Below are 25,016 nucleotides of genomic sequence, written 5' to 3' on the forward strand. Positions count from 1 at the left end.
AAATGGGGCTTCCGGAATTGTCACTTAAACCGACGTAGGTAGTAGCACCTGTGAGGGTTGACGAGGGGGGCAGGGGGGCCCCCAGCTCCTGGACTCCCAGCGTGGACTTCAGCTCCCATCTGGACAGATGGGCGTGGGGAGCGGGGAGCAGGGCCCCGAGCCGTCACCACCTCATACACAGGGTGTCTCCGGGCCCCAGAGGACAGCGGTCGGGAGCAGGAGGGCTCTCGGGGTCCCAGGTGCCCAGCAGGTCCTCTCCCCTCCGGGGGCCCCTTGGCCCTGGATAGAGGTGCTGGCCCAGGCGCAGCTCTGATGGCGACGTGGGTGTGGAGAAGCAGCGGGCGTGGGCGGCGGCCCGGCGGGGCCTCGGCACGGGTCCCGGGGCCTCTGGTAACCGAGACTCCGTGCTTTCAGCTGGACCCCCAGGCCCTGCAGGACAGAGACTGGCAGCGGACGGTCATCGCCATGAACGGGGTATGTACCCGCGGGGTTCTGTGGGCACCCGCTCACCCCAGCAGGTCAGCATGGCCTGGGCCGTGTAGGAGGGAGGTGGGGCTGGAGGAGGGCGAGGAGGCCTGGGGAGCAGAGTCGCTGCACAGGGAGGGAGGGAGGGATCCCTGTGGCGTGTGGGGTGCAGCCAGCGGCCCGGCACTGAGCATCCCTCCCGAACACGAGGCCAGTGGCGCCGCCCGGACAGGCAGGGCCTCCGCCTGGGGGAACTGATCCCCTGACGAGTCCTCAGGGCCTTTGCTCTCTGTCTCTCCCTCTCCCTTCCACTCCCTAAAAATCAGTGGAAAAATACCCTCGGGTGAGGATCAACACACAGAAACCAAAAAGTGAATTGGCAAATCTAAGACATTTTAGAGAGAGAGAGACAAAGAAGCAAGCAAAAAGTTAAAAAAATTAAATTAAAAAGAGAAGCAATGGGGCTGTGGGGGGAGGTTCCGCCAAAGCCGGTCCTTAAACCGCCGGCACCGGCACCGGCCTGCTCGTGCTGATTCGGTCCGGGGCTTCTGGTCGGTGATCCCGCCTGGCGCTGGGACGCGGGCCTGCTTGCCCCGGGGTGGGAAGCTTCGCCCCGGGTCCTGGGCTGTGAGGACCAGCGGGCGAGAGGGCCGTGCCATCTCCTCCCCAGATCGAGGTGAAGCTCTCGGTGAAGTTCACCAGCAGGGAGTTCAGCTTGAAGAGGATGCCGTCCCGGAAGCAGACGGGGGTCTTCGGGGTCAAGATCGCCGTGGTCACCAAGTGCGTGTCGAGGGGCGTGGGCTCTCGGGTCACCGGTCCCCCCGCTCCCCTCCCGAGGTGTTTCTAGAGGAAAGAGCGCACGTGGGTCCCCCCTCTGTGCGCGGCCTGGTGGCTGCCCAAGGACGCCTCCCAGGCCCCGGGGACACCCCATGTTTCCTGCACAGCTTACCCTATGGCTCCGGACCGTCCTTGTTCCTCCCCGATGCAGGGGGTCCCCACACACGACCCCCCGGGACTGTGCGAGGGCAGGTTCTCTTCCCCCACTTGGAGTCTGTCACCATCTGGGTTCCCGCTGCAGGATGGCGACCCCTGCCCCTGGGTCATGGGTCATCCGGGAGCTCACCCCCGGCTCCAGGGGTCCGGACGGGCTGTGGCTGTGCCCCCCTGTGGCTCGCACTGGGCCGCTGGGCACTCACGGGGCGCCCCTTCCCCGCAGGAGGGAGAGGTCCAAGGTGCCCTACATCGTGCGCCAGTGCGTGGAGGAGATCGAGCGCCGGGGCATGGAGGAGGTGGGCATCTACCGCGTGTCCGGAGTGGCCACGGACATCCAGGCGCTGAAGGCGGCCTTCGACGTCAGTGAGTGGCGGCCCCGGGCGGCGAGGGGCAGGGGTGGGGGCGGGGTGTCCGTGCCTCTCCCGGGCGCCCTCACGGCCTGTGCTCCTATCACGCTCTGCGCTTTCTCGTCCCTGAAAGCGAGAAGACAACCGTGTGGGAGGCGGTGACCAGGCCTGGCTCTTGCTCAGCTGGACCAGGGCTTCCCCGGGGGGGGCTTTTTGCTGGGGCTCGAGCCTGCTCTTTGGGGGGCAGCGCGGGGCGCAGAGGTGCCAACCGAAGCCCAGGGCCAGTGTGGCTGCTCGGCGCTAAGGCCGTGCAGGGGCCTGAGGGGAGCGGGCCCAGCTGCCTGCGGGTCTCTGTCTCCCTCCCCTCCGCACACAGACCCCAGAGGCCCTCCGTGGCCACCGCAGCCCCAAGGGAAGGCACCGGCTTCACCCCTGAAGCGGGACCAATAACCGTGTCTCCCTGTTGTCAGAGGACACCACATCCAGCCCGGGCCGGTGTGGCTCAGTGGGTAGAGCATCGGCCTGTGGACTGGAGGGTCCCGGGTTCTATTCCAGTCAAGGGCACAGGCCCGGGTTGCCGGCTCGATCGCTGGCCCTGGTCGGGGCACGTGCAGGGAGGCAGCCCATCGATGTGTCTCTGTCACATCCATGTCTCTCTGTCTCCCCCCTCCCTTCCACTCTCTAAAAATCAATGGAAAATGAGGCTTAACAACAAATAAAACGAAGGCACCGCAGCTGGGCGGTTGGTTCAGGGTCGAGCCCCCGATTCCTGCCTCCTTCCCCGCTGCCCCTCGCCCCGCAGGCGGTGTGGGGAGGAGGCTCGGAAGGAGTGGGGTGAGCGGCTCAGGGGAGAGGCGCCCCGAAGGCAGGCAGCCAGGCCAGGGGAGCGGGCCCGCTTCAGGATGTGGGGCGTCACCTCCTCCTCTGTGCTCCGTCCAGACAACAAGGACGTGTCCGTGATGATGAGCGAGATGGACGTCAACGCCATCGCGGGCACCCTCAAGCTCTACTTCCGCGAGCTGCCCGAGCCGCTCTTCACCGACGAGTTCTACCCCAACTTCGCCGAGGGCATCGGTGAGCCCGCCTGGGAGCACCTCCCGCTCCCCCCACTCTCCTCTGGTCCGCCGCGCCCCCTCGGCCTCCGTCCGGGGTTCAGCCCAGACTCGGCGTGTGCCGGGGGCACCCAGAACCAGCCGGTGCTCGAAGGCCTCGCTCTGTCCTCCGTGCACCTGCGGCCCCGCCCTCTGAGTAGCGGGTGCCCGCCCGGGGGGGTGGGGTTGGGGTCGCGATGGCCCCTCCTCCTCCCTAGAGCCCTTGTCCTGCTCCCCTGAACTCAGGTCGACCTGCGGGGTAGTGTCCGGGGGACGGGGGGGGGGGGGGGCACTGGTGTAGGGGCCTCTGCACCCTGCCTGCGGGGCTGTTCGATCGGGACCTCGTCCCCCGATCGTGAACAGGGTGATGGGGGTCCCCAGGGCCTCGCAGCCCCCTGCCCCCCGGGCTGCTGTCTCACTCCGTGCGTGGCTCCCGTGCCTCGGGCTGTTCTGGGCAGGAGGCAGGAATGGCCGAGCGGGTGTTCCCCGTGGGGCCTTTGACCCTTTGAGACAGAGAGAAGGCGTTCCAAGGGGCTCGACCCCTCACAGGCTCCCGACCGTGTGAGCCTGTGTGGGATGACCAGCCAGTGACCCCAAGAATTAACAGGACCCCCCCCTCCCCGCAGCTCTTTCAGACCCTGTGGCGAAAGAGAGCTGCATGCTGAACCTGCTGCTGTCGCTCCCGGAAGCCAACCTGCTGACCTTCCTCTTCCTCCTGGACCACCTGAAAAGGTACCCGGCTCTGCCTCGGAGAGGCGCTCTCTGCCCCGCGGGCTCCCTCAGACCCCTTGGCCCCTGGGGCTACTCACCCCCTCTGGGCACTAGAGCCACCGCCTCCTCCTTCCCTCTCACCACCCGCCCCCTCTGCACCCCGCCTTAAAGTGAGGTGCTCTGCCCGGCCGGCGTGGCTCGGGGGTTGAGCATCGACCTATGACCCAGGAGGTCACGGTTCGATTCCCGGTCAGGGCACACGTCTGGGTCGCGGGCTCCGTCCCCAGTGTGGGGCGTGCAGGCGGCAGCCGATCGGTGATTCTCTCTCATCACTGATGTTTCTCTCTCTCTGTCTCCCTCTCCCTTCCTCTCTGACATCAATAAAAATATATTTGGGGGAAAAAGTGAGATGCTTTGGCCACAGGCAGCATTGTGCTTGGACCCCCCCACCCCCCCCCGGCCAAGGTCATGGCCCAGGGTTGGCCCCGCCACCTGTTGGCCTCAAGTCCCCTCCATCTGGCCCCTCAGACCCAGGAGCACGAGGGTGGGCCTGCGTCCAGCACAGCCGGGGCGGGTGAGCTGTGCTGTGGAGCCGGCCCAAGGCAGAGGGGTGGCGCCCTCCCCACCCTCCCCGAGGACTCGGGGGTGGCCCGGCCCCTGGGTCTCCGCTCTGTCCGGAAGGCGGCGTCCCAACGGCACCCTGTGCTTCGGCCTCCGCAGGGTGGCAGAGAAGGAGACGGTGAACAAGATGTCCCTGCACAACCTCGCCACGGTGTTCGGCCCCACGCTGCTGCGGCCCTCGGAGAAGGAGAGCAAGCTCCCCGCCACCCCCGGCCAGCCCATCTCCATGACGGACAGCTGGTCCCTGGAGGTCATGTCCCAGGTACGAGCCGACGGGCTCCAGCCATGGCCCCCAGCCTCGCCCAGGGGTGGCCTCTGCCTGCTCCCCCTGGAGTCCTGCCAGGCGCCACTCGAATTGTACAGGGGAGCCCCAGCCCGTCGGCCTGAGGACTGAAGGGTCCTGGGTTCGATTCCAGTCAAGGGCACATATCCGGGTTTCGGGCTTGATCCCCAATAGGGGGCGTGCAGGAGGCAGCCGATCAGTGATTCTCTCTCATTCACTTTTTCTCTCTCTCTCCCTCTCCTGTCCTCTCTGAAATCAATGCCAATGTTTACATATATTTAAAATTGTACGGGGAGGGGAGGTGGCCAGAGAGGGACCCGCCTAGCCAGGCCTCTCCCTTTGCACCTTACTGGGCTTCTCGGGGTGGTCCTTCAGGGGCACCCCGGTGTCTTGCTGTGCGGGGCTCATGGCCCCGTAGGAGCCCTCCGCACCCCGAGCTGGCCTTCGGGCCTCAGTGACCAGGCCTGCGCTGTGCGCGCCCCTCTGAGCTGCTCCCCTCCCCGCACTGCCCGGCAGGTCCAGGTGCTGCTGTACTTCCTGCAGCTGGAGGCCATCCCCGCCCCCGACAGCAAGCGACAGAGCATCCTCTTCTCCACGGAAGTCTAAAGGCCGACGCCTCCGTCTCCAAGAAGCCGGCACCACGGCCTGGGACACTCCCGGCGAGACAGGCCGCCACAGAGCAGGAACCGCATCTTCTTGAGGCGTCCCCGGGCCGCTCCCCGCAAGAGCCAGGCCCTCTGCCAAGAGACGGCTCGCTACCCAAGGCAGAAGGCCAAGTGGTCTGGGCCATGCTGGGGGCCCCTGAGCTCCCCGCTGGCCTCCGACTCTGGCTTTCCGCCACCAGAGGGCGCCCCAAAGCCAGCACGCTCGGCTCGAGTGCAGGCCTGGCCCGAGAGCAGGCGGAAGGAGTGGTTTTTTAATGAACTTTTCAGAGTTTCAGAGATTTCTACTGGATCCCTTGTCAAGAGGCACCCTCTCCCGGGGAGAAGGGGACACGAGCAGATCCCCTCGCGGTCGCGTCCTGAACAAACGCTGCTGCTGCTGCTTCGCACCGTGGGGGCCCCCCCCGGCCCGTCCCGGTGGGGGTGGGGGCGCTGGGGTTTTCCTGACTTAAACATTCGACTCCTGTGTGGAACGGGGCGTGGAAAGCTAAGTCAACACTGTGTAGCATTGGCCCCCTTTCGCCTCCTTCCTCTCTTCTCTCGCTTTCTAGAAGGATCTCTGTGCACAAAGGGATCTCTTTCCCGTCCTGTGGCTTGGCTTTTGCAGATCATGCGTCCCTTGGAGGGCAGCTGCCCGTGTAACATCCAGGACCGGCCACCAGGGGGCGGGAGGCCGGGGCTGCGCACTTTATGGCTCCTTCTCCAGGGAGAGTGACCCCTGCCCCCCAGGCCATCCCAGCCTCCCGCTGGGCACACACTGTCCTGCAGCTTACAAAGGCTCCCCCCCCCCCCCCCGCCCCCCCCCCCAGGTCCTCGCTCTGCTGAACAGACTCAGTACATTTTTGTAACAGCTTCTTCTGGCTGCATCGGCATCGGCTTGTTTTAAACTTTGATCCGAATCGCCTTTTGATACTTGAATATTTTTAAGTTTTATACATAGTTTCTAATTTTTTTCCGGACAGATTCAGAGGATACCTAATAAGATAGGAGAATGTACTCCCAGCGGCATTTTGTCTTCCCCCCGAGCGCCCGCTCTGTCTTCATCGGGAGCCGTTGCTGAGTCTCCTGGGCACCGGGGGGTCAGGCCCGGGCTGAGGGTGGCGACTCCCATCCCAGAGCAGGCGGGAGGACAGACGCGCCCCCCTCCTCCCTCCCTCCCCGCTCTGCACGCCCCTGGCATTCCTGCTAACCCTCCTGACCCTCTGGCTGAGAGGGAAGAGCAGGGGAAGCCACTAAGTATTTCGAAGAAACAGGTCTATGAACATCGTATCCGTCTTTTCTTAAAAGAGGGGTTGGGCCCTGGCCCGTTTGCTCCGTGGATAGAGCGTCGGCCTGCGGGCTGAAGGGTCCCCGGGTTCGATTCCCGTCAAGGGCACGTCCCTCGGTTGCAGGCTCCTCCCCAGCCAGGCTCTGGTCGGGGTGCGTGCAGGAGGCAACCCATCGATGTGTCACTCTCGCATCAGTATTTCTGTCTTTCCTTCTCTCTCCTCCTCTTTCTAAAAATATCCTGGGGGTGAGGATTAGAAAACAAACAAATAAGTAAATAAATAAAAAGCGGGGTTGGGGTGAGGAGAAAAGAAGGGGCAAAGAGCCCACCCTGGTGTGGCAGGAAGAGAGGATGCGATGAGTCGGAGGAGGGAAGCCATGCTGTGACTCAGGGAAAGGGGTTTCGTTGTCACGTGATGGCGGTGGCGCTGTCCCACGCTCCTGCCCACGTCCCTGGGGCGGTGGCAGGGCTCACCCAGGCTGCCCGGGGGCAGCGCCCTCTGCCGTGGACCTGCCGAGCCAGGGGGCCGGGAAACGAGGTCACCTGAAGGTCTGACGTCTGCATCCTGTATTTATTTAGCTGTACCTTCTTTCTTCCGAGGAGCGTGGACCCACCGTGTTAATGCAGCGCCCCTCTCCCCCCCCCCCCCACCCCGGGGATGAGGGCACGGCGCGGGGTTCTCTGGCCTCCGCGCGTTTCTGGGCCCAGTGGGTTCCCGGGGTCCCTCCGGCCTGGCTCCCCGCCCGCCCATCTCCGCAAACCCCCGGCCCTGCGCGGGAACACGCCGCTTCGGAGCGCTAACCCAGCCCTGGGTCCCCTTCCCCGCTGCCCGTGACTTGCATCTGTCGCATCGAAACTGGAAAGCAATACGTCCACGTCTGTGCCAACGTCCCAGCCCTCGCCCGCCTCCTCCCCGTGTTATTTATATGGAGCGTGCGCCGCCTCCCGGGGGGACGGCCGCTCCTCTGTCGCTGTGCGAGCGCTCCTTCGCCGGGCCACCGCGGCAGTCCCTGCGGTCCCCTCGGCCGTGCAGGCCCCTGGGTTGGCCGAGCCAGCAGGGGGCAGGGGAAGGCCCGGGGCCCAGATGCAGCAAGAGACGAGGCTGCCCAGCCCTGGGTCCGGGGTCTGCGGCCCTGAGCTTCGTGCCCGCCCCGGGGCAGCCCGCCTGCCACCGGGGAGGGGCGGGGCTGGTCTCAGCAGCTTTTGAGCTCAGCCGCCCGTGTGCGCCGTCGGGGAAGGGACTGCTGACACTGTCATTAAAGTTACCTGAGACGACTTGCGTGCGTGGTGGTGATTGTTGCGTGAAGAAGGAAAACTCTCTGCGGTGGGCAGTGCGGCAGGTGGAGTGAAGGGCCCGGGTGCCCAGCGGGCCTCGGGGAGGGAGGGGTGCCCGCCGCTGGGGAGGGGCCGCTGGACAGTGTCGGGACACGGAGCGGCATCAGTCACTCCGAGGAGCGAGAGCTTTGGGCCACCTGTTTGAGAGCGGGCAGAGGGAGCCCGGGCTGTGCCAAGCCCAGGGGCAGGGGGGCTCCAGCCACGCCCAGCCCGGCCCTGCAGAGCCCCCCAGCCTCCTGGTTCCCGCCGGCACCCAGGCTCGGGGGGTCTGGCCTCTGTAGCCTGCAGGCCCCGGCCGCTCTGAGCCACCACTGCCTCGCCCTGAGCGTGCGGCCCTAAAAGGCTATCGTGTCTCTACCCCGACCTTCCCAGTCCCGTGTGGAGACCTTTATTATTTGTTAAAAAATATTTTTATTAACTTCAGAGAGAGGAAGGGAGAGGGAGTCAGAGTGAGAAACGTCAATGAGAGAGAACCATGGATCGGCTGCCTCCAGCACGCCCCCTACTGGAGACTGAGCCCACAACCCGGGCCTGGGTCCAGACTGGGGATGGAACTGTGACCTCCTGGTTCATAGGTCGATGCTCAACCCCTGAGCCCCTCCGGCCGGGCATGAAGGCCTTTAAGAAAAGTCCTATTGCATCTCGGACTCGGGGTTGACTTTCCAGGCCTCCCCCCTCCCCACCCACACCCACACACACACCCACACACACAGCATCCCAGAGCAGGTTCATGAGCAGAAGCTGGGATCTCGGTGTCTTGACAGCCCCCCAAACTCAGTCCCTGCTGGACTAGGCTCAGCCCGACCACTGCACGCGTCTGGGCGTGGCCGTGTTCACGCGGGCACACGGGCTGGGCCTCCTGGCGTCGTGCACACCCTGGGCGCACAGCAGGAGGGGAGGGTCTTGTATAAAAATACCAGACGGCACCTCAGCCCGTTTGACTTAGTGGTTAGAGCATCAGCCCGAGGGTTGAAGGGTCGCGGGTTCGATTCTGGTCAAGAGCACGGACCTCAGGGGCAGGCTCGATCCCCAGCCCCAGTTGGGGTACGTGCGGGAGGCAACCGATGGATGTGCTCTCTCGCCCATCCATGCTGCTTCTCTCTGTCTCTCCTCCCTTCCACTCTCTCTAAAAAATTTAAAAAAAAAAAAAAAAAAAGGCAGAAGAGCCCTGGCCGGTGTGAGCACGGTCCTGCACGCTGAAAGGTCGCGAGTTCGGTTCCCAGTCGGGACACGCACCTCGGTGGCAGGTTCGAGCCCTAGTCCAGCTGCATGCAAGAGGCAGCCGGCCGAAGTTTCTCTCTCACATGATGTTTCTCTCCTTCTCCCTTCCTCTCTAAAAAATAAAATAAATAAAAATTTAAATGTCAACCTTTATACCCCCCCCCCCGCCTCCCTCCCCAAAGAATGCTCCCATTTCCTTAAAAGGAAGTGTTTCCACTGACTAATGATGGGCTGTCAAAAAAAATAGCTCTGGAAAGAGAAACAGAAAACATGAGGGGTGACAGACACACCCAACTCCTGACGAAGCCAAAAGGCCTCCCGGAGCCGGTGCCGCTGCCAGGGGTCAGGGGGCAGGATTGGGGCTGAGCGTCACCCCGGGGTGCGGGGGGAGCTGTCAGAGCTGGGGCTCGGGGCCAGTGCAGCTCGGTCAGTGTGATGAGTGGGAGAGCGATGGGTCAGCTGCCAGGCAGAGCCTGCGTCACCCGAGTCCCCCCAGCACAGGAAGGCCAGCCGGGCCGTGGTGACCCGCGGGCACCCACGTCCATGTTCTGGGGGACAGGGCCCTGTCGCGTCTCCCAGACGTGTCCAGGTTGGAAAGGAAACCAGGGGCGTCCTGGCCGGTGTGGCTCAGTGGATAGAGCGTCGGCTGGCAGACTGAAGGGTCCTGGGTTCCATTTGGTCAGGGCACAGGCCCGGGTTGCGGGCTCGATCTCCAGTGTGGGGCATGCAGGAGGCAGCTGATCCATCATTCTCTCTCATCATGGATGTTTCTCTCTCTCTCTCTACCTCTCCCTTCCTCTCTGAAATCAATCAAAATAGATTGAAAAGAAAAGAAAGGGAACCAGGGGCTTAGGGGGACCACGGCTGCCCGGAGAGATGAGCCGAGTGTCCCACGCCAGGCAGCCGCCGGGCGTCACAGGGCTGCGTGTCCCCAGACAGGCCCTCTCTGGGGCTCCAGCACAGCGAGGGCTCCGTCCTCACACCGAGGACTTTTCCGCTCCCCTCCCGTGGGCGGAACCGGGCAGGCCTGACCACAAACTCTCCGGTTCTCAGTCTCTTCATGGAAACTGGAGCCCCGCGCCTGGGGACGGGCAGGTTCAGGTGGGACTCTGGCCAGAGGGGAGGCCTGAGGCGGGGGCCTCACGAGCTGCAGGCTGAGCCGGCGCCGGGAGAAGAGGCACCTGAATGGGGGCCACCCCAGACCCGGGGCCTCCCCAGGGGCTGGAGGGCTTCAGTGACCTTAGACAGACCTGTCGACCCTGTGGCCTGGCCAGCATGGGACATCCAGACCCAGCCAGAGAGAAGCAGCTGCTCATCGGAATACAGCTACAATCTATTTATTTATTTAGTATGTTTTATTGATTTTTTACAGAGAGGAAGGGAGAGGGATAGAGAGTAGAAACATCGATGAGAGAGAAACATCGATCAGCTGCCTCCTGCACGCCCCCTACTGGGGACGTGCCTGCAATCAAGGTACATGCCCTTGACCGGAATCGAACCTGGGACCCTTCAGTCCGCAGGCCAGCGCTCTATCCACTGAGCCACACCGGTTAGGGCGCTACAATTTATTTTTTAAAAAATATATTTTTATTGATTTCAGAGAGGAAGGAAGAGGGAAAGAGATAGAAACATCAATGATGTGAGAGAATCATGGATGGGCTGCCTCCTGCAGGCCCCACACTGGGGATCGAGCCCGCAACCCCAGGGCAGGTGCCTGGGAATCGAACCGTGACCTCCTGGTTCATAGGTCAACGCTCAACCACGGAGCCACGCCGGCCCGGCTACTGGTGTTGTGGAAGAGGCTCTCCAGGCCATGTCACTTTTGGGGGCCCAAAGCCCCCGAGCAGCCGCTCCTCACCCCCTCGGCTCCTCGGTCTCAAGGCCCCCTCGCCCCAGAGTTCTCCGATCTCCCTGCTGGCGGGTTCGGCCCGCGCTTCCCGGGCTGAGAGGGTGAGGGGCAGCGGTGCCTGAGAGATTGGGCAACTCTGACCCCCAAACGAGGCAGGGCGGCGAGGCCACGGGGCACGGAGGATTTCTCAACCCCCCACGGAGCAATTTCTAGCCGGGACAGATGGTGGCTGCCAGGAGGATTGGCGTGCCTGGCCGGGAGGCACGTGCTGTGAGTGGCCTTTGGCCCTGGGGTTGCATGGCCACTGCTCTCGAGATGTTCAGAACCGGCCCGACTGGCATGGCTCAGAGACTGAGCACCGAACTATGAGCCAGGAGGTCACAGTTCCATTCCTGGTCAGGGCACAGGCCGGGGTTGTGGGCTAGGTCCCCAGTAGGGGGCGTGCAGGAGGCAGCCAGTCCATGATTCTCTCTCATCATGGATGTTTCCATCTCTCTCTCTCCCTCTCCCTTCCTCTCTGATATAAATAAAAATATATATATTTTTAAAAAGACAAAGAAGAAAAGGAGGAAGAGGAGCAGGAGGAGGAGGAAGAGGAAGAGGAAGATGAGGAGGAGGAGGAGAAGAAGAGGAAGAAGAAGGAGAAAAGGAGAACTGGAGGCACAGAGAGGTTGGGCTAATATCCTCCAGGTCACACAGCGGGTGGCCGTCTGGTCCAGGGTTTGAGTTCAGGTCTGGGGACCCACAAAGCTGGCAGAAGGGGAGCACTGCCTCACCACTCTCTTCTCCTGAGCCTCCGTTTCCCTAGATCTGACATAAGAGGGTCTGATGGTGTCTGCTCTCTGTAGGCCTGAGTGGGGTGGGGGGGGCGGCACAACTTGTCCGGAGTCGTCCCCTTCCGGTACCTCTTCTGGGCCGCCCGCAGGCCGGCTGGGCACCCGGGTCCCTCCTGACCTGCGCACTGTGGCGGTGGAGGGCGAGCAGCTCCTCTCTGCTCGCAGACACTTCATCCGTTGTCCGACGGGCGCACATTCCCCGGGACCCGGTGCTCCCCGGGCTCCGAGGAAGGCATGTCAAGAATCCCGGCTCCGTGTCCTGGCGCTCGGAGCCGATGGCCTGAGAACCATTGGGAACAGTTTTCCGATGAAAACTTGGCGCGCAGCCCCCGCCAGCTGGCTCCTCCCGCTGTGGTTCGAACGGAGCAGCTGGGCCCAGGTGGGGGAGGCAGGGACTGGATGGGGCTGAGCGGGTCAGCGGGGAACCAGAGTGAGCTCGCTGGGGTTCAGGGCGCCGGAGCTCGGCCCATCTCCCTGGCGATGAGACCCCAGCACGGAGGTCATGGGGGTGGAGGCTGGGCCCCGAGAGGAGCTCATACACGGATAGATGGCCTCCAGGCCAGTAGCTCCAATTCCCTTTTTTTTTTTTTAAATCCTCACCCAAGGATATTTTTTCCCCATTGATTTTTAGGGAGAGTGGAAGAGAGAGGGAAAGACAGAGAGAAACATCGATGTGAGAGAGAGACACCGATTGGTTGCCATTCAGCTGACTGGGGTCAGGGATCCAACCTGCAACCCAGGTACGTGCCCTTATTAGGAATCAAAGACGTGACCCTTGGGCCGACGCTCTAACCACTGAGCCACTGGCCAGGTTGTGTGTGTGTTTTTTAAGATTTTTAAAAATTGATTTTTAGAGTGAGGAAGGGAGAGGGAAAGGAGAGAGAGAGAGAGAGAGAGAGAGAGAGAGAGAGAGAGAGACATCAATGTGGCATCAGGGGCTGCCTCGTGCACGCCCCCTACTGGGGATCCAGTCCACAACCCAGGCATGTGCCCCGACCAGTCATTGAACCGGCCACTCTCTTGGTATATGGGTGGCGCTCGAACTAACTGAGCCGCCCCGCCGGGGCAGTCCGTGTTTATTTGATACCAGTATAAAGTTCACTGAACGCCTTAATTAATGAGGGAACCAGTCAGATGTCATCATCAGTTCAAAGGAGAGATCCAAAGTCGGATTACATTTACAGATCAAAAAATCTGAAATAAACTTGCAAAGGGTGGCAAAACTGGCTTTTCCCCCGTTGGGAGGGCGGTCTTGAGATAAGAATGACTTGCACGTCCCTAGACAAGAATAATTAACATTGACATCAGCTTTCTACAATTCACCGAGCTGTGACAGAGCTCAAAGACGAGGAAAGGCCGGAGGCCCCACGGCAGCAGAATCAGATAACCCAGAAGCGTGTCTCCCCAGGACGCCTGGCTTCCCATTGGAGGCACCGGAGTCTTTTTCGCTGAATCCCCTTTTCCTTCCGCTAATAGGTTACAACTGCAGACAACCCAAATGCCCACCAATAGGAGCGGGGAGAAACCAGGGTGTGGCAAATTCAACCAGTAGAATACTACCACAGCAACCAAAATCGTCTTCACTTTGCAGGCCGGAGATACACAACCTCACTTATGGGCAAATATGCGAAAGTGCTAAATAACATATTAGCAAATGGCCTAGCAATGAAAAATAGATCAAGACCAAGCAAGTCGTATCACATGATCTCACGCACCTAGGAGAAATAATGAGCAACATAAATGGATGAACAAAAACAGGAGACAGGGAAGCATCGATCAGACTCTTAAACCTCAGAGGGAAGGTAGGGGAGGGTGGGGAAAGGGGGAGAGATCAACCAAGGACTTGTGTGCATGCATATAAGCCTAACCAGGGGTCACGGACAACAGGGGGGTGGGGGCATACATGGGGAGGGGTTTGGGGTGGGAATGGGGGATGAGGACAATGATGTGATACCATAATAAAAAAATAAATAAATAAATTTAAAAAAAAAAAAGACCAAGCAAGTTGTCTTTTTCCTAGGAAACCGAGATGATGTAATAAAAATCTAATGCCCTAACCAGTTTGGCTCAGTGGATAGAGCAGGCGTCCTCAAACTACGGCCCGCGGGCCACATGCGGGTGTTTTTGCCGTTTTGTTCTTTTACTTCAAAATAAGATATGTGCAGTGTGCATAGGAATTTGTTCATAGTTTTTTTTTTGAACTATAGTCCGGCCCTCCAACGGTCTGAGGGACAGTGAACTGGCCCCCTGTTTAAAAAGTTTGAGGACCCCTGGGATAGAGCGTCTGCCTTCGGAGTGAAGGATCCTAGGTTCGATTCCGGTCAAGGGCATGTACCTTGGTTGCGGGCACATCCCCAGTAGGGGGGTGTGCAGGAGGCAGCTGACCGATGTTTCTCTCTCATCGATGTTTCTAACTCTCTATCCCTCTCCCTTCCTCTCTGTAAGAAAAATCAATAAAATATATTTAAAAAAATCAAATGTCTTTCACACTATCAAAGGAAAAAAAACCTGTATGATAATTGCGACCTCACAGAACTTTTTAAACTTGATAAAGGATATTTAGTTTCATGTTTTTTTAGGGGTGGCTCACTTTCTTTAAAATGTTTTTAAAAAATATATATTTTTTATTGATTTCAGAGAGGAAGGGAAAGAGAGATAGAAACATCAACGATGAGCATCATTGATCGGCTGCCTCCTGCATTGTCCTACACTGGGGTGGAACGAACCTGCATCCGGGTCATGTGCCCTGACCGGGAATCGAACCGCGATCTCCTATTTCATAGGTGGATGCACAACAACTGTGTGGCTCACTTTTAATTGTCTGTGTTCCCTGCTGCGTGGGGAGCGCCAGGAAGGCGGGGCGTGTGTGTTTATTTCACCCCCATCTAGCTCATGCCTAGCACAGTCCTAGGCACACTGTAAATAAGCGCTGGCGGACCTTTGAGCTGAGTTTAGCCTTTGGGACAAAGGAGCTCTACACCTGTCACCTGCGAAGCCTCCAAGACTAGCCAGGAGCTGGAGTGCCAGGCGCAGGCTCCATGCGCGCGCACCGGCTGCCCCAGGCCTTTATGTGGCCGGCCGGGTGCTAGGGCGCCTGCGCGACCCAGACGTGAGAGAGTGGGCGGGGCTTGAGGCGACGGCGCGGCAGCGGGATGTGGGCGGGGCCTGTACCGCGTCTGCACATTGGGCGCCAGTCGCGCAGGGCGGGGCCGGGGCGGGCCGAGGGCGGGGCCCGCGAGGGAGGCAGGGCGGGCCGGGCCAACGGCGCCGCGGGGTTGGCTGGTACCCTGAGGCCGGACTCAACGGGATCGGGCCGCGCCACCGGGCGACCTCGCCCCCGGCCCAAGTCCGGAGCCAGCAAGCGAGCGAGCGAGGCGGCGCCGCGCGGTAAGAGCCGGGGCCCGGTCCCCTCCGAGGGCGCCCGCGGGCCAGTCCACCTCCTCAGCGCCGCCCGCGCGGCCAGGCCCAGGCGGCCCCGCGGACCCCGTCGGGCCCGCGCCTGCGCCGTACCCCTGCCGGGCCCCCAGCCCGGCCCGGCCCGCGCCTGCGCCTGCGCCGTCCCCTCGGGCTCCCGGGCGGCCCCACAGACAGCGCCGCGGGCCGGGGGTCAGCGGGCCGCCCCTGGCTGCTGTCGGGACCCGCTGCTGGTCACCCAACCGCCGGAACCCTCTGAGCCGAGGCGCCGGGCGCGACGCTCGCAGTTTGCTTTCTCCGGGCTCCGGGAGAGGCCGGGCCGCCGCCTCAGCGCCCGGGTCCTCCGGTGCCCATGTCCCCGGCGGGGTTAGCGGGGCGCGGGGAGCTGGGCCGCGGGCGGCGGACCCTGGGCCTCCTGCGGGCTGGGCTTCCTCCGGGGCCCGCGCCCCCGCCCTCGTCCCGCTCGGCTGGGAGGTCAGCCCGAAGCCGGCGGAATGTCCCTTTTCCTTGAGACCTGGGTTCTTGCATCCGGTTCGATGGGAATAATCCGGTGTTTTGCGGAGGAAGCATTTGCCTCTCCCGCAGCGTGGTAATTGCGTGGCCGAAAGACACGATCGTTCCTCCTTGGGGAGCTCCCCTGGGGGTGTCTGCCTGGAAAAGAAGTCCACTCCCACGTACTTGCAGCCTATTTCCTAGACCAGGTAGGATTCCTGGGCTCATTCACGGGCAGAGGGAACCTTGGGTTGCTGAGCCCGGGGAAAATGCCCGTGCCTTCGCTGCCGTCCTGCTGTGATTGCGGGGGGAGGGAAGGGTGTTGTCAGAGAGTCCCTCCCACCATCCATACTGTGTTCCCGAGTTTTGGACAGATTCACAAACACTAAGAAATGTTGCAGAGCCCACCCGCGTTTTCTGGGGCCCCGGGAGGACGCATCTTGAGATGAACTCAGAGCTGTGCTCTTAGACATCAGCCTAAGACATGTCAATTATAAAGCAGCCACACCGATACAGAAGGGCATGTGGTGCCAGGGGACGTGGAGTTATTGATCGGGAGGAAGTTGTTTCTGTAAGGAAATGGCTGACCCAAGATTTCTTTTTCTCTCTCTCTCTAAAATAATGTCTCTTCTCCTCTTGAGTTCGTATGCACCAGGCCGTCTTGAAGACTCGGCGACTTTGGTAGCCGGAGAATGTTGCTGAATTCTGAATTGCCCGGGGATGGTCCAGGCAGGAGGGGATTTTCTTGACAATTTCAGTAAGAAAGTGAATGTGGTGCCGTGGAAAAGCTTTCCCTCCGCACCTTGGTGATAGTCCACAAATCGGAGAGTCGGTCAAGTCCAGCGTCCTTCATAGGGAGTGGAGGGTAATGACTGCCGCTGCGGTGAAGGTGAAGTTTGTATCGACGTTTCCGTTTCGAACTTGAACGTTTAGGATGTGTGTCTGCAGTGCAGGCTGTCATCGTGAGATGGGGTGTCTCTAAAACAGAGAGGTTCTTGTGACTGGCTGGACACAGCCCATTTTATACCGCAGGTGACTCAGGCGGTCGTGTCGCCGCGGTTCAGAATGAATGGCCATGTAAGCGTTGGCGTGGAGCCGTGTGCACATGCAGATCACGGGGCTTCCTCGTAGCTGGTGTCGGGCAAACTGGCCAGCTCCGTGGAGGGAGGTGGCGGGCGGCTTAGAGACATTCTCGTGGCTCCATGGCTCTGGGCAAGTCTGCCTTCCTCTCTGGACCTCCATTTCCCCCTCTGTAAAGTGTGGGAGTTGAGGGAGGAGATGGAAAGGAGCTTGAGTTGCTAATATTTTAAACATATTTTTACTGATTTCAGAGAGGAAGGGAGAGGGAGAGAGAGAGAGAGAGAGAAACATCAATGAGGAGAGAGAATCAGGGATCGGCTGCCTCCTGCTCGCCCCACACTGGGGATCGAGCCCGCCACCCAGCCATGAGCCCTGACCCGTAATCGAGCCGTGACCTCCTGCTTCGTAGGTCCACGCTCAGCCACTGAGCCTCGCTGGCCGGGCTTATTTTGTATTAGTTTCAGGTGTAAGCGTAGTGGTTAGATCTTTATTTCTGAAAACAACCAGCCCAGCCAGCGTAGCTCAGCAGTTGAGCTACCGCCGAGTTCTCCGTTTTCAGGGGGTAGCTTGGTCACCCCATGAAGGGGGTTTGTCCATGAGGGAAGAGAGTGCAGGTGTGTTACAGTGTTTTTCCTGACCTTTCCCCACCTCTTCAGTGTAGTTCTTCTCTTTATTCTTTAGTTAAATCCCGATGTTTGTTCCTGCCTTCTTTCCAAAGGGCAGTCTGTTCATAGTCACCTCCTCACTCCCACTCCTGCAACGTAAAGTCCTTCCGTGGCTCCCTCTGTGCATAGTCAGGCCTACCAATCCTGAGCTTGGTAGCCAGGACTTCCTCACTGGCTCTGGCCTCCGCTCTCCACCTCCCCCCTCTTTTAGGTGCTTCATTGTGCTTTGCTCAACACCTCTTGGTCCCTGAACACTTCCCAGTCTCCTTGTCCTCCTCTGCTGGAATATTCTCTCCCGTCCTCTGATTGTCACCTTCAGAACTCAGCGCAGATACCTCCCTGCCTGGAAGACATACCTTGTCCGCAGATTTGCCTAGCACCCTGCTTAGTTAGGGTTTGGCACCTGTGAGGGTTTTTAAATATATTTTTATTGATTTCAGAGAGGAAGGGAGAGGGAGAGAGAGAGAAACATCAGTGATGAGAGAGAACCATCAACCAGCTGCCTCCTGTACGCCCCACACTGGGGATGGCGTGTGCCACCCGGGCCTGTGCCCTGACGGGAATGGAACCGTGGCCTCCTGGTTCACAGGTCGAAGCTCAACCACGGAGCCACGCTGGCCGGGCGGCACCTGTGTGTTTCCCTGCTCCTCCTCGCCGGTGACACCGCAGAGCATAGCAGAGTGTCTGGCCCGAGGAAAGCGGCTGCGCGTGCTGGGTGCGGCCGCGCTGGCATATCAGTGCTGCAGGGAAAGTGGAACACTAGGCCCTGCCCTTGAGCTCACTCCAGGTGCACTTGACTGCAGCCTTGAGGCACCTCCCAGCCAGGCATACCAGCTGGCAGTCCATTTCATTGTGCCTTAGTGTCGGACTGCAATCTTCTTTCTTGAAGAAGACTGACTCTCATGTCCATTGTGTCACCAAGACACCAGGCGGGCATCCCCTTGGTTCCCAGTATGCACTTGGCTTCCCTTTTTCACTTGGTATACCTTTCACCTTAGTTTGCTTTGTTGTTGTTGTTGTGTTGTGTGTGTGTTTTTTTTAATTTATGTGTTTGGACAGTAAATCTTTGAGATTTAGATGCTAGATTTCAAGTTTGTCTATTGTGCATATAGCCTAGGGAAAACAGTAGTTAAAGGGGAAAAATATTTATTTAATCCTCACCCAAGGATATTTTTCTTTATTGATTTTAGAGAGAGGGAGAGAGAAACATCAATCTGTTGCCTTTCATTCCTTCCCCCACCAGGGATGAAACCCATAACTGGGTATGTGCCCTGACCAGAAATTGAACTTGAGACCTTTCTGTGCCTGAGTGGATACTCCAACCAACTGAGCCACCCTGGCCAGGGCTGATTTAAAAAAAAAAGGAGATGAAGTTAGAAATGCATGCTTGTCAGTGATCTGCTTCATTTTGAAATGAAGTTAGAATGAACACTTGTCAGTGACTTGTTTCGTCAGACCCTCCAGTCCGGGACAGAGCTGGATCCTGATGGAATGCAAGTCATTTACTAATCACAATTTCACTATAATGAATAAAATGTTATTTTGAAAAATATTTTTTTTGGCATTTTAGTTCCTAATGTTCCTTGTTTTTAGATTTTAAAGAATGCAACCTTCAAGTTTACGTTAAACTAGTGTTCCTGAAGGTCTAGTGGAGAATATAAATGTCTCAACATAAACATTCAAACCTGTAACAATTTTTATGAGTTTATTTGAGTCAAACTGACAATTGTCAGGAGGCAAAATCTCAACTGATTGAGAAAGTTCGCCTAAAAATGGCAGTTTTCCCACTTATTTTGCACATCAGAATCAAAGGAGTAGCGTGGAGGTTACATGAAATTCCTTGGGGATAGATTCCAGAGGCGGGCGGGGGAAGTGAATCCGGGAAATCTCTGGGATTGGATAAAAAGTAAAAGAGACAGACACACACATCCTTCTGTTCAGGTGAGTATAGAACAGTTAACAGTCACATGGTAATAACTATGAGGGGATTTGTGGCCTCTGCTCTGAGGGGTGGGGAGAGGGAGAGATTACTCTGATATTTCAGAGGTATGTTATCAGGGGTGTTATCTTAGATAGGAAGAGAGCAGACCGTTAAGTTGAAGATTAATCTTTGTCAGAGAAAAATGCCGCCCTAGGACATGACTACCGCCTTGACCTGCTGTTCGTAGAAAGTTTTAGTTTCAGACCCTCCTGTGTGGTTCCCTCAGGTCTCTCTCGAGTTTGTAAGGCTGCAGCGGGCCTCTCCTGAGCTTGTCAGGTGTATGTGGCCCCTTTTCATCCAGCTGCCCCCCAGCTGCCCCCCCCCCACCCCCCCCCCCCCCCGCTGCGCTGGAATTCTTCGTTGCCTCTTCCTGCCTTGGCTTCTAATCCTCCCCACCACCCGTGCTCAGGGTGGGTTGGGTTCCAAAACTTTATTTATAAAACTAACTTAATTCCCAAGGTTGGTGAAGTTGGTGTTGATAGTACTGTAGACTCTAATGAGCACCGATGGCGGCAGTGAAAAAGCCTGCATTTCGTGTGTACCTTCCACTAAACGTGGTCCCCGCCCCACACCTTGAGGTAGTTAGAACAACTCTTATTGTCCTTGGTTTGTCAGTGAAACAAGGTTAAGAATACAGAGCTGACCAGCGGCCAAGCGTGGACCAGAGCCCAGGTTTCTGCCCGAAAGTCCTGTGTCTGTCACGGTAGCTGCTGTTCAGCCAGAGTGCATTTGTCATACTGTTATGGGGACCAGGGGGGCCTCTTCCCCACTGGGTCCTCAGGGTGGGGTCCTTAGGCTACCCCGAGAGAGAGAATTTTCCGAGACGCGCGTGGGATGGGGAGTGATCTTTATTTGCGTGGTTACCTCTGTTTCTGAAGTCCCATCCGGTCAGAGAGGGGAGCTGGGGTTCAGTGAAGCAGAGCCAGAGCAGTGTCCAGGTGTGTTCACGTTGCAGCGGGTGCGGTTCAGGATCAGGCTGGTGACAGGCCACCGTCCGTGCGCGTGCAGTTCACACGGCTTAGGCCCTGCGGGTGGATGCCCGGAAGCAGGGGGGAGCCCCTCAAGCCAGGAGTCAAGTGCAACACACCAGGAGCAATCAGGAGAACACACTCCTTTGTTTAGGGCCGTGGTGGGCAAACTGCGGCTCGTGAGCCACATGCGGCTCTTTGGCCCCTTGAGTGTGGCTCTTCCACAAAATACCACGGCCTGGGCGAGTCTATTTGGAAGAAGTGGCGTTAGAAGAAGTTCAAGTTTAAAAAATTTGGCTCTCCAAAGAAATTCCAATCGTTGTCCTGTTGATATTTGGCTCTGTGGACTAATGAGTTTGCCGACCACTGGTTTAGGGAATGGAATATTCCAGATTTTGTACCCTTCCAGTGGCCACGCCCATTCTGGCCAAAGACCTGTTCTCAGGTGTGACTGACAGGGCAAGTACCTTCCCGATGTCACCCCAACTTCACTGGGCATGGGTCTGTTCTCCCCCCGTCCGGCCCCCTCCCCCAGGATGGGCAGGGAACAGCCTGGTGGCTCGTGGGGAGTGGAAAGCTTTAGCTCCCGGGGCAGCTGCCCGGTGACCTGCCTGCATGGGCCTTCCCGTTGCTCCTTTCCTGTCACTAATGCCGAGGTTAATTGCATCCGGGTCATTATGGTTGAAGGAACCGCAGTGCCTAGGACATGGAAAACCTAGTACGCATTGCTTCTTTTGTAACTGAAACGTCTGAAGAGCCTTTACATGGGAGAGACATGCAGCTGTTTTGTGTTGCTTTGGCTGGAAAAGGTAGTCACAGCCGCACTGACATGGGTCAGGGAGTCGTGTTGACCTTGAAGTCAGTATTTAAGAAATACACTTCCCGAGGTGAGAGCTGCAGTAGATGGCGGGTCCTCTGGGGGACCTGGGCGCAGTGCATTGCCAGCCTGCGGGGAGAACGCACGCCCCTAGATGCCGTCGAGAACATTCATGACCGTGGGGGGAGCGGACAGCAGAGTGGGTGTCATTGAGTTACATGTGCCTCTCAGCCTTTTCACAGGAAGTGTGGCCCGGGACATTGTGAACTCGGAAGGAAGTGCTTTCCACCGTTTTCCTCTTTTCTCCTCTCACGTCCTCACCCGACCAGCGGTGAGGAGGCGGCCTCCGCTCCGTTAGGGTGCCGTTAGGGCTGGCTGGCACCGGCTGGAGCTGCACCTGATGACCTCACAGTCTGAAGAGTGTCTTCTGGGGTCTGGCCTCTTCTCCTCGCGCTTTGGTCTGTTTCCTAGCTGTGGTTCCGTTCTCTGTCTGACGATGGGAGGTAGACTTAGGCCCTGGTCCTGCCTGGCCCCGTGCCCAGCATCTGCGTTGGGAGCCTGTGGAGCGGTGTGTCCACTGCCCTGCGGGGCCCTAGTGCTGGGAGAGGTCTGTCCGGCGCTGGGCTCCCTGGGTGGGGAGCCCAGCTGTGATACGGTCCTGGGAGAGGTAGCGCCTCCAGTGGCTCCGGGGGGGCTGAGCTGTGCCTGTCCTTTGAAATTGCCCCTTTTTAGAAAATGTTATAAAAGTGTATTTGAGCCAACCAGAGGATGTGCCTGGAAGCAGGAGCTTCCACAGACAGAAAGCTGCCCTGGGCGGGTGGGGGGCCTCCAATGAATGGGCATTGGAGTTGGGGAATAATGTGCCCGTTGGAATGAGCGGCATGAACCAGGGAGAGTGACTGGCACAGGGCGGCTAGGTTCATGAAGGTGACGGACCTGCTGCTCTAAGCGAGGCTGGTGGAGGGGAGGGGGTCCCTCAGGGGGTTTGGGGTGGTGGGTCAGGCTGTTTCGTGCAGGGCCGGCTGTCAAGCAAAGGGATTCGGCTTAATATTCCTGCTGGTTGTGGCACAAGACTTCTCCCCATATGGTCTGGTTGTGGTTCACTTGGTATGTTATTCCCTGTGTTCTGGTCCTCCCTTCTCTGCCGCTGTCTTTCCTTTCCCCGTTGGAGGAACGGTGTGCAGGGCTAGGATTGCCGGAGAAAGGACGGGGCAGGACGCCCAGTCATTGGGACGTCACACAAATAGTGAGTGCTCGTTCAGTCCGAGGCGGCCCCAGAGCAGTCCTGTGGCCACGTGCCAGGGAGCGGGACCGACCGCAGCAGGAGTGGGGCTCTGTCTGTGTGGGAAATGGGCCGGTAGGTGGGGAGGGGGGTGGGAGCCGGGGCTGGAGGGCAGCCTGCTGGCCACGGAGGCATTTGGCCTGAGGTAGGCACCGAGGCATCCCCTGACGGGCCGGCAGGTGGGCTTGTGCTTCGGAGTGTGGAGAGGCCGGGTGGTGCCGAGGATGAAGGCAGAGAGCACAGCTGGAGGCTCTGTACGCACCCAGCTGTGCTGCTTCCTGGCAGGGGCGCTGGGGACAGAGGAGGGACTGCCGTCAGCCAACACACATCTCCATCCTTTTACCGTCTGAAGACGGAGCACCCCTGAGCCCTGTGTGGTCTCCCTGTTCAGGCCTCCCCTTGAGAGGAAGCTCACCCGGGGAGTGAGCGGGCTGTGGTGGCGGCGTGGGGTCGGGAGTTCGCCTTTGCAGACCCCGCTCTGTCCGTGGCCAGCGAGGAAGGCTCTGGTCACCCTTACGTGGGCCTGATGTGCGTGCCTGCCGCCGGCGAGCGAGGCCTGGCTGTGCTTTAGCGAGACTCTGTCATTGGCAACAAAAATGACCCTTCTAACACCTTATTTTAAAGGGTTTTTAGTGGTACGCTTCACTGACGAGTGAAATACAAAAGCAAATGTTTCATTTTGTATTTCAGATCAGTTTGTTATAAATATACAAATATATCAAATTGATGTTTTAAGTTAAAAATATGGTCGACGGTTCATTTTATGAATACAGCATTGTGCGAGTTTATAACCGCCTGCCAAAGCCTGAGCATAGAGCCACCGTTTGCAAGCATCCTGAATAAACGTTTTCTTTTTATAAATCGTCAGGAACCTTGGCTGAGAAGGGAGTGGCCAGAGGAGACTCAACATTTCTTGCATTCTGGGATTTTGAACTTTGGGAACCGATTTGTTTTGGACTAAATCTGGAATAATCGTTTGTGTACTGTAGCCAGGAATTCTTGTAGCCTTGTCACTTGTCTGGAATGTTAAGTATTGTTAGTCGTTTAACGGCTTTTCAGCAGTGGTATTACCAAGAGCCATCTCCTGAAATGGGTCTGGAGAGATCTTGGTATGAGATTAATTAGGTTTTTTGTTTTATTCTTTGGACAGCACTGAGGAGGAGAACCCGTATGGCTTTAAGTTTGCACAATCCAGGGAGCGTCCAGTTTTGCTTGAATATTTCCTTGTGCTAAAGCTTGTCGAGTAAGAGAAAAACCATAAATTAGGATGGGTGGGCTTTTCTGTGGCCAGAACCAGTGGAAATGGAGTTGGGCTTTTGGATTTCTATTGCTTGTTAATGGACTCCTTTTTTCTCACATCCTCTGTCAGCAGTTGTAGTTCAGAAGAAAGAGCTCAGACTTGGGGCAGCTGCTAACCGTGGTGTCTTCCTCCTGGCCAGCCACCGAGGGCGGGTCTGAGAATCCGGGGTGCTGGGGGGCAGCGGCCTTCCCCACGGGCCAGCTGGCCGCCTCGTTCCTCTCTGGCTCTCGCTCTCACAAAGCCAGAAAACTTTTAAATCCTCACCTGAGGATATGTTTTTTAAAAAATATATATTTTATTGACTTTTTACAGAGAGGAAGGGAGAGAGATAGAGAGCCAGAAACATCGATCAGCCGCCTCCTGCACACCCCCCACCGGGGATGTGCCCGCAACCAAGGTACATGCCCTTGACCGGAATCGAACCTGGGACCCTTCAGTCCGCAGGCCGACGCTCTATCCACTGAGCCAAACCGGTTTCGGCAGGATATGTTTTTTATTGCTTAGAGAGAGAGGACCGGCGGTGGCGGGGGGTGGGGGGAAAGAGAGAGAGACATTGATTGGGTGCCTCCCTTACATGCCCTGAGCGGGAATCGAACCCGCAACCTTTTAGTGCCCAGGATGACGCTCCTACCTACAGAGCCACGTTGGCCAGGGCTCACAAAGCCACGTTTTGGAAAAGCTTTTATCTTTCACCTTCTACTCGAGTGTGCTTCCCCTCCCAGCGCAGTCTGGTTTTGCTCCTGTGCGTCTCCTCGGAGCTGTGCTGACCTGGCTCGCCATCACCTCCTTCTCTCTGACGTCAGTGGCCACGTGGGCGTGTGGCACAGCCGCCCTCCCTCCGTGCCAGGCCCCTCCCGCCCCTTGCAGAGTGGCAGCCACACGCCGGGAGGCAGCTGGGAGGGGAAGAGGGTGGACAGCATGGAGGAGCTTCTTTTCGTCCTCCTGTGCCCGTGCCGGTGTGTGGGGGGGGTGCACCCTAGAATAAGGGGGGACGCGGTGAAGTGGCTTCCCTCACAGAGCCGGAGCTCGGAGTGGAGGAGAGGTAGGTAAATGCCATCTTTCCTCCGGAAGTCATTTGCAGGATTGGTTTCAGGAAACAGGTAAACTACCACATTCAATGTGCATATTAGTTGATAATCACAACCTAATCTTTCATGTCTAATTTTAGGCATGAGATAAATTCTGTCTTAAAGATGAGACAATATCATGCTATCATAAAAATAAGCATGGCCCTAGCCGGTTTGGCTCAGTGGATAGAGCGTCGGCCTGCGAACTGAAAGGTCCCAGGTTCGATTCCGGCCAAGAGCACATGCCTGGGTTGTGGGCTCGATCCCCA

At 58.5% G+C, this 25,016-nt stretch overlaps 2 protein-coding genes across 3 annotated transcripts in view; both read left to right on the forward strand.

The window, feature by feature from the left end:
* BCR (BCR activator of RhoGEF and GTPase) overlaps positions 1-6,435 on the forward strand; it is a 71,713-nt gene extending 65,278 nt beyond the window's left edge. The window contains exons 17-23 of the mRNA XM_054712661.1: positions 415-474; positions 1,136-1,245; positions 1,682-1,821; positions 2,745-2,879; positions 3,523-3,628; positions 4,328-4,490; positions 5,028-6,435. Coding sequence (XP_054568636.1) covers positions 415-474; positions 1,136-1,245; positions 1,682-1,821; positions 2,745-2,879; positions 3,523-3,628; positions 4,328-4,490; positions 5,028-5,117 — 804 coding nt within the window. The 3' untranslated portion in view covers positions 5,118-6,435. The remainder of the gene's footprint in view (positions 1-414; positions 475-1,135; positions 1,246-1,681; positions 1,822-2,744; positions 2,880-3,522; positions 3,629-4,327; positions 4,491-5,027) is intronic.
* Positions 6,436-14,949: 8,514 nt separating this feature from the next.
* SPECC1L (sperm antigen with calponin homology and coiled-coil domains 1 like) overlaps positions 14,950-25,016 on the forward strand; it is a 52,852-nt gene continuing 42,785 nt past the window's right edge. The window contains exon 1 of one of the 2 annotated variants that reach the window (XM_054712663.1): positions 14,950-15,068. The gene's annotated coding sequence lies outside the window, so the exon portion shown is untranslated. Of the gene's footprint in view, positions 15,069-15,760; positions 15,797-25,016 lie in introns of those variants that run through there. The other variant, XM_054712662.1, reaches the window with a different exon arrangement.

Source organism: Eptesicus fuscus, chromosome 23, assembly GCF_027574615.1.
Source record: "Eptesicus fuscus isolate TK198812 chromosome 23, DD_ASM_mEF_20220401, whole genome shotgun sequence".
Classification (NCBI taxonomy): Eukaryota; Metazoa; Chordata; class Mammalia; order Chiroptera; family Vespertilionidae; genus Eptesicus; species Eptesicus fuscus.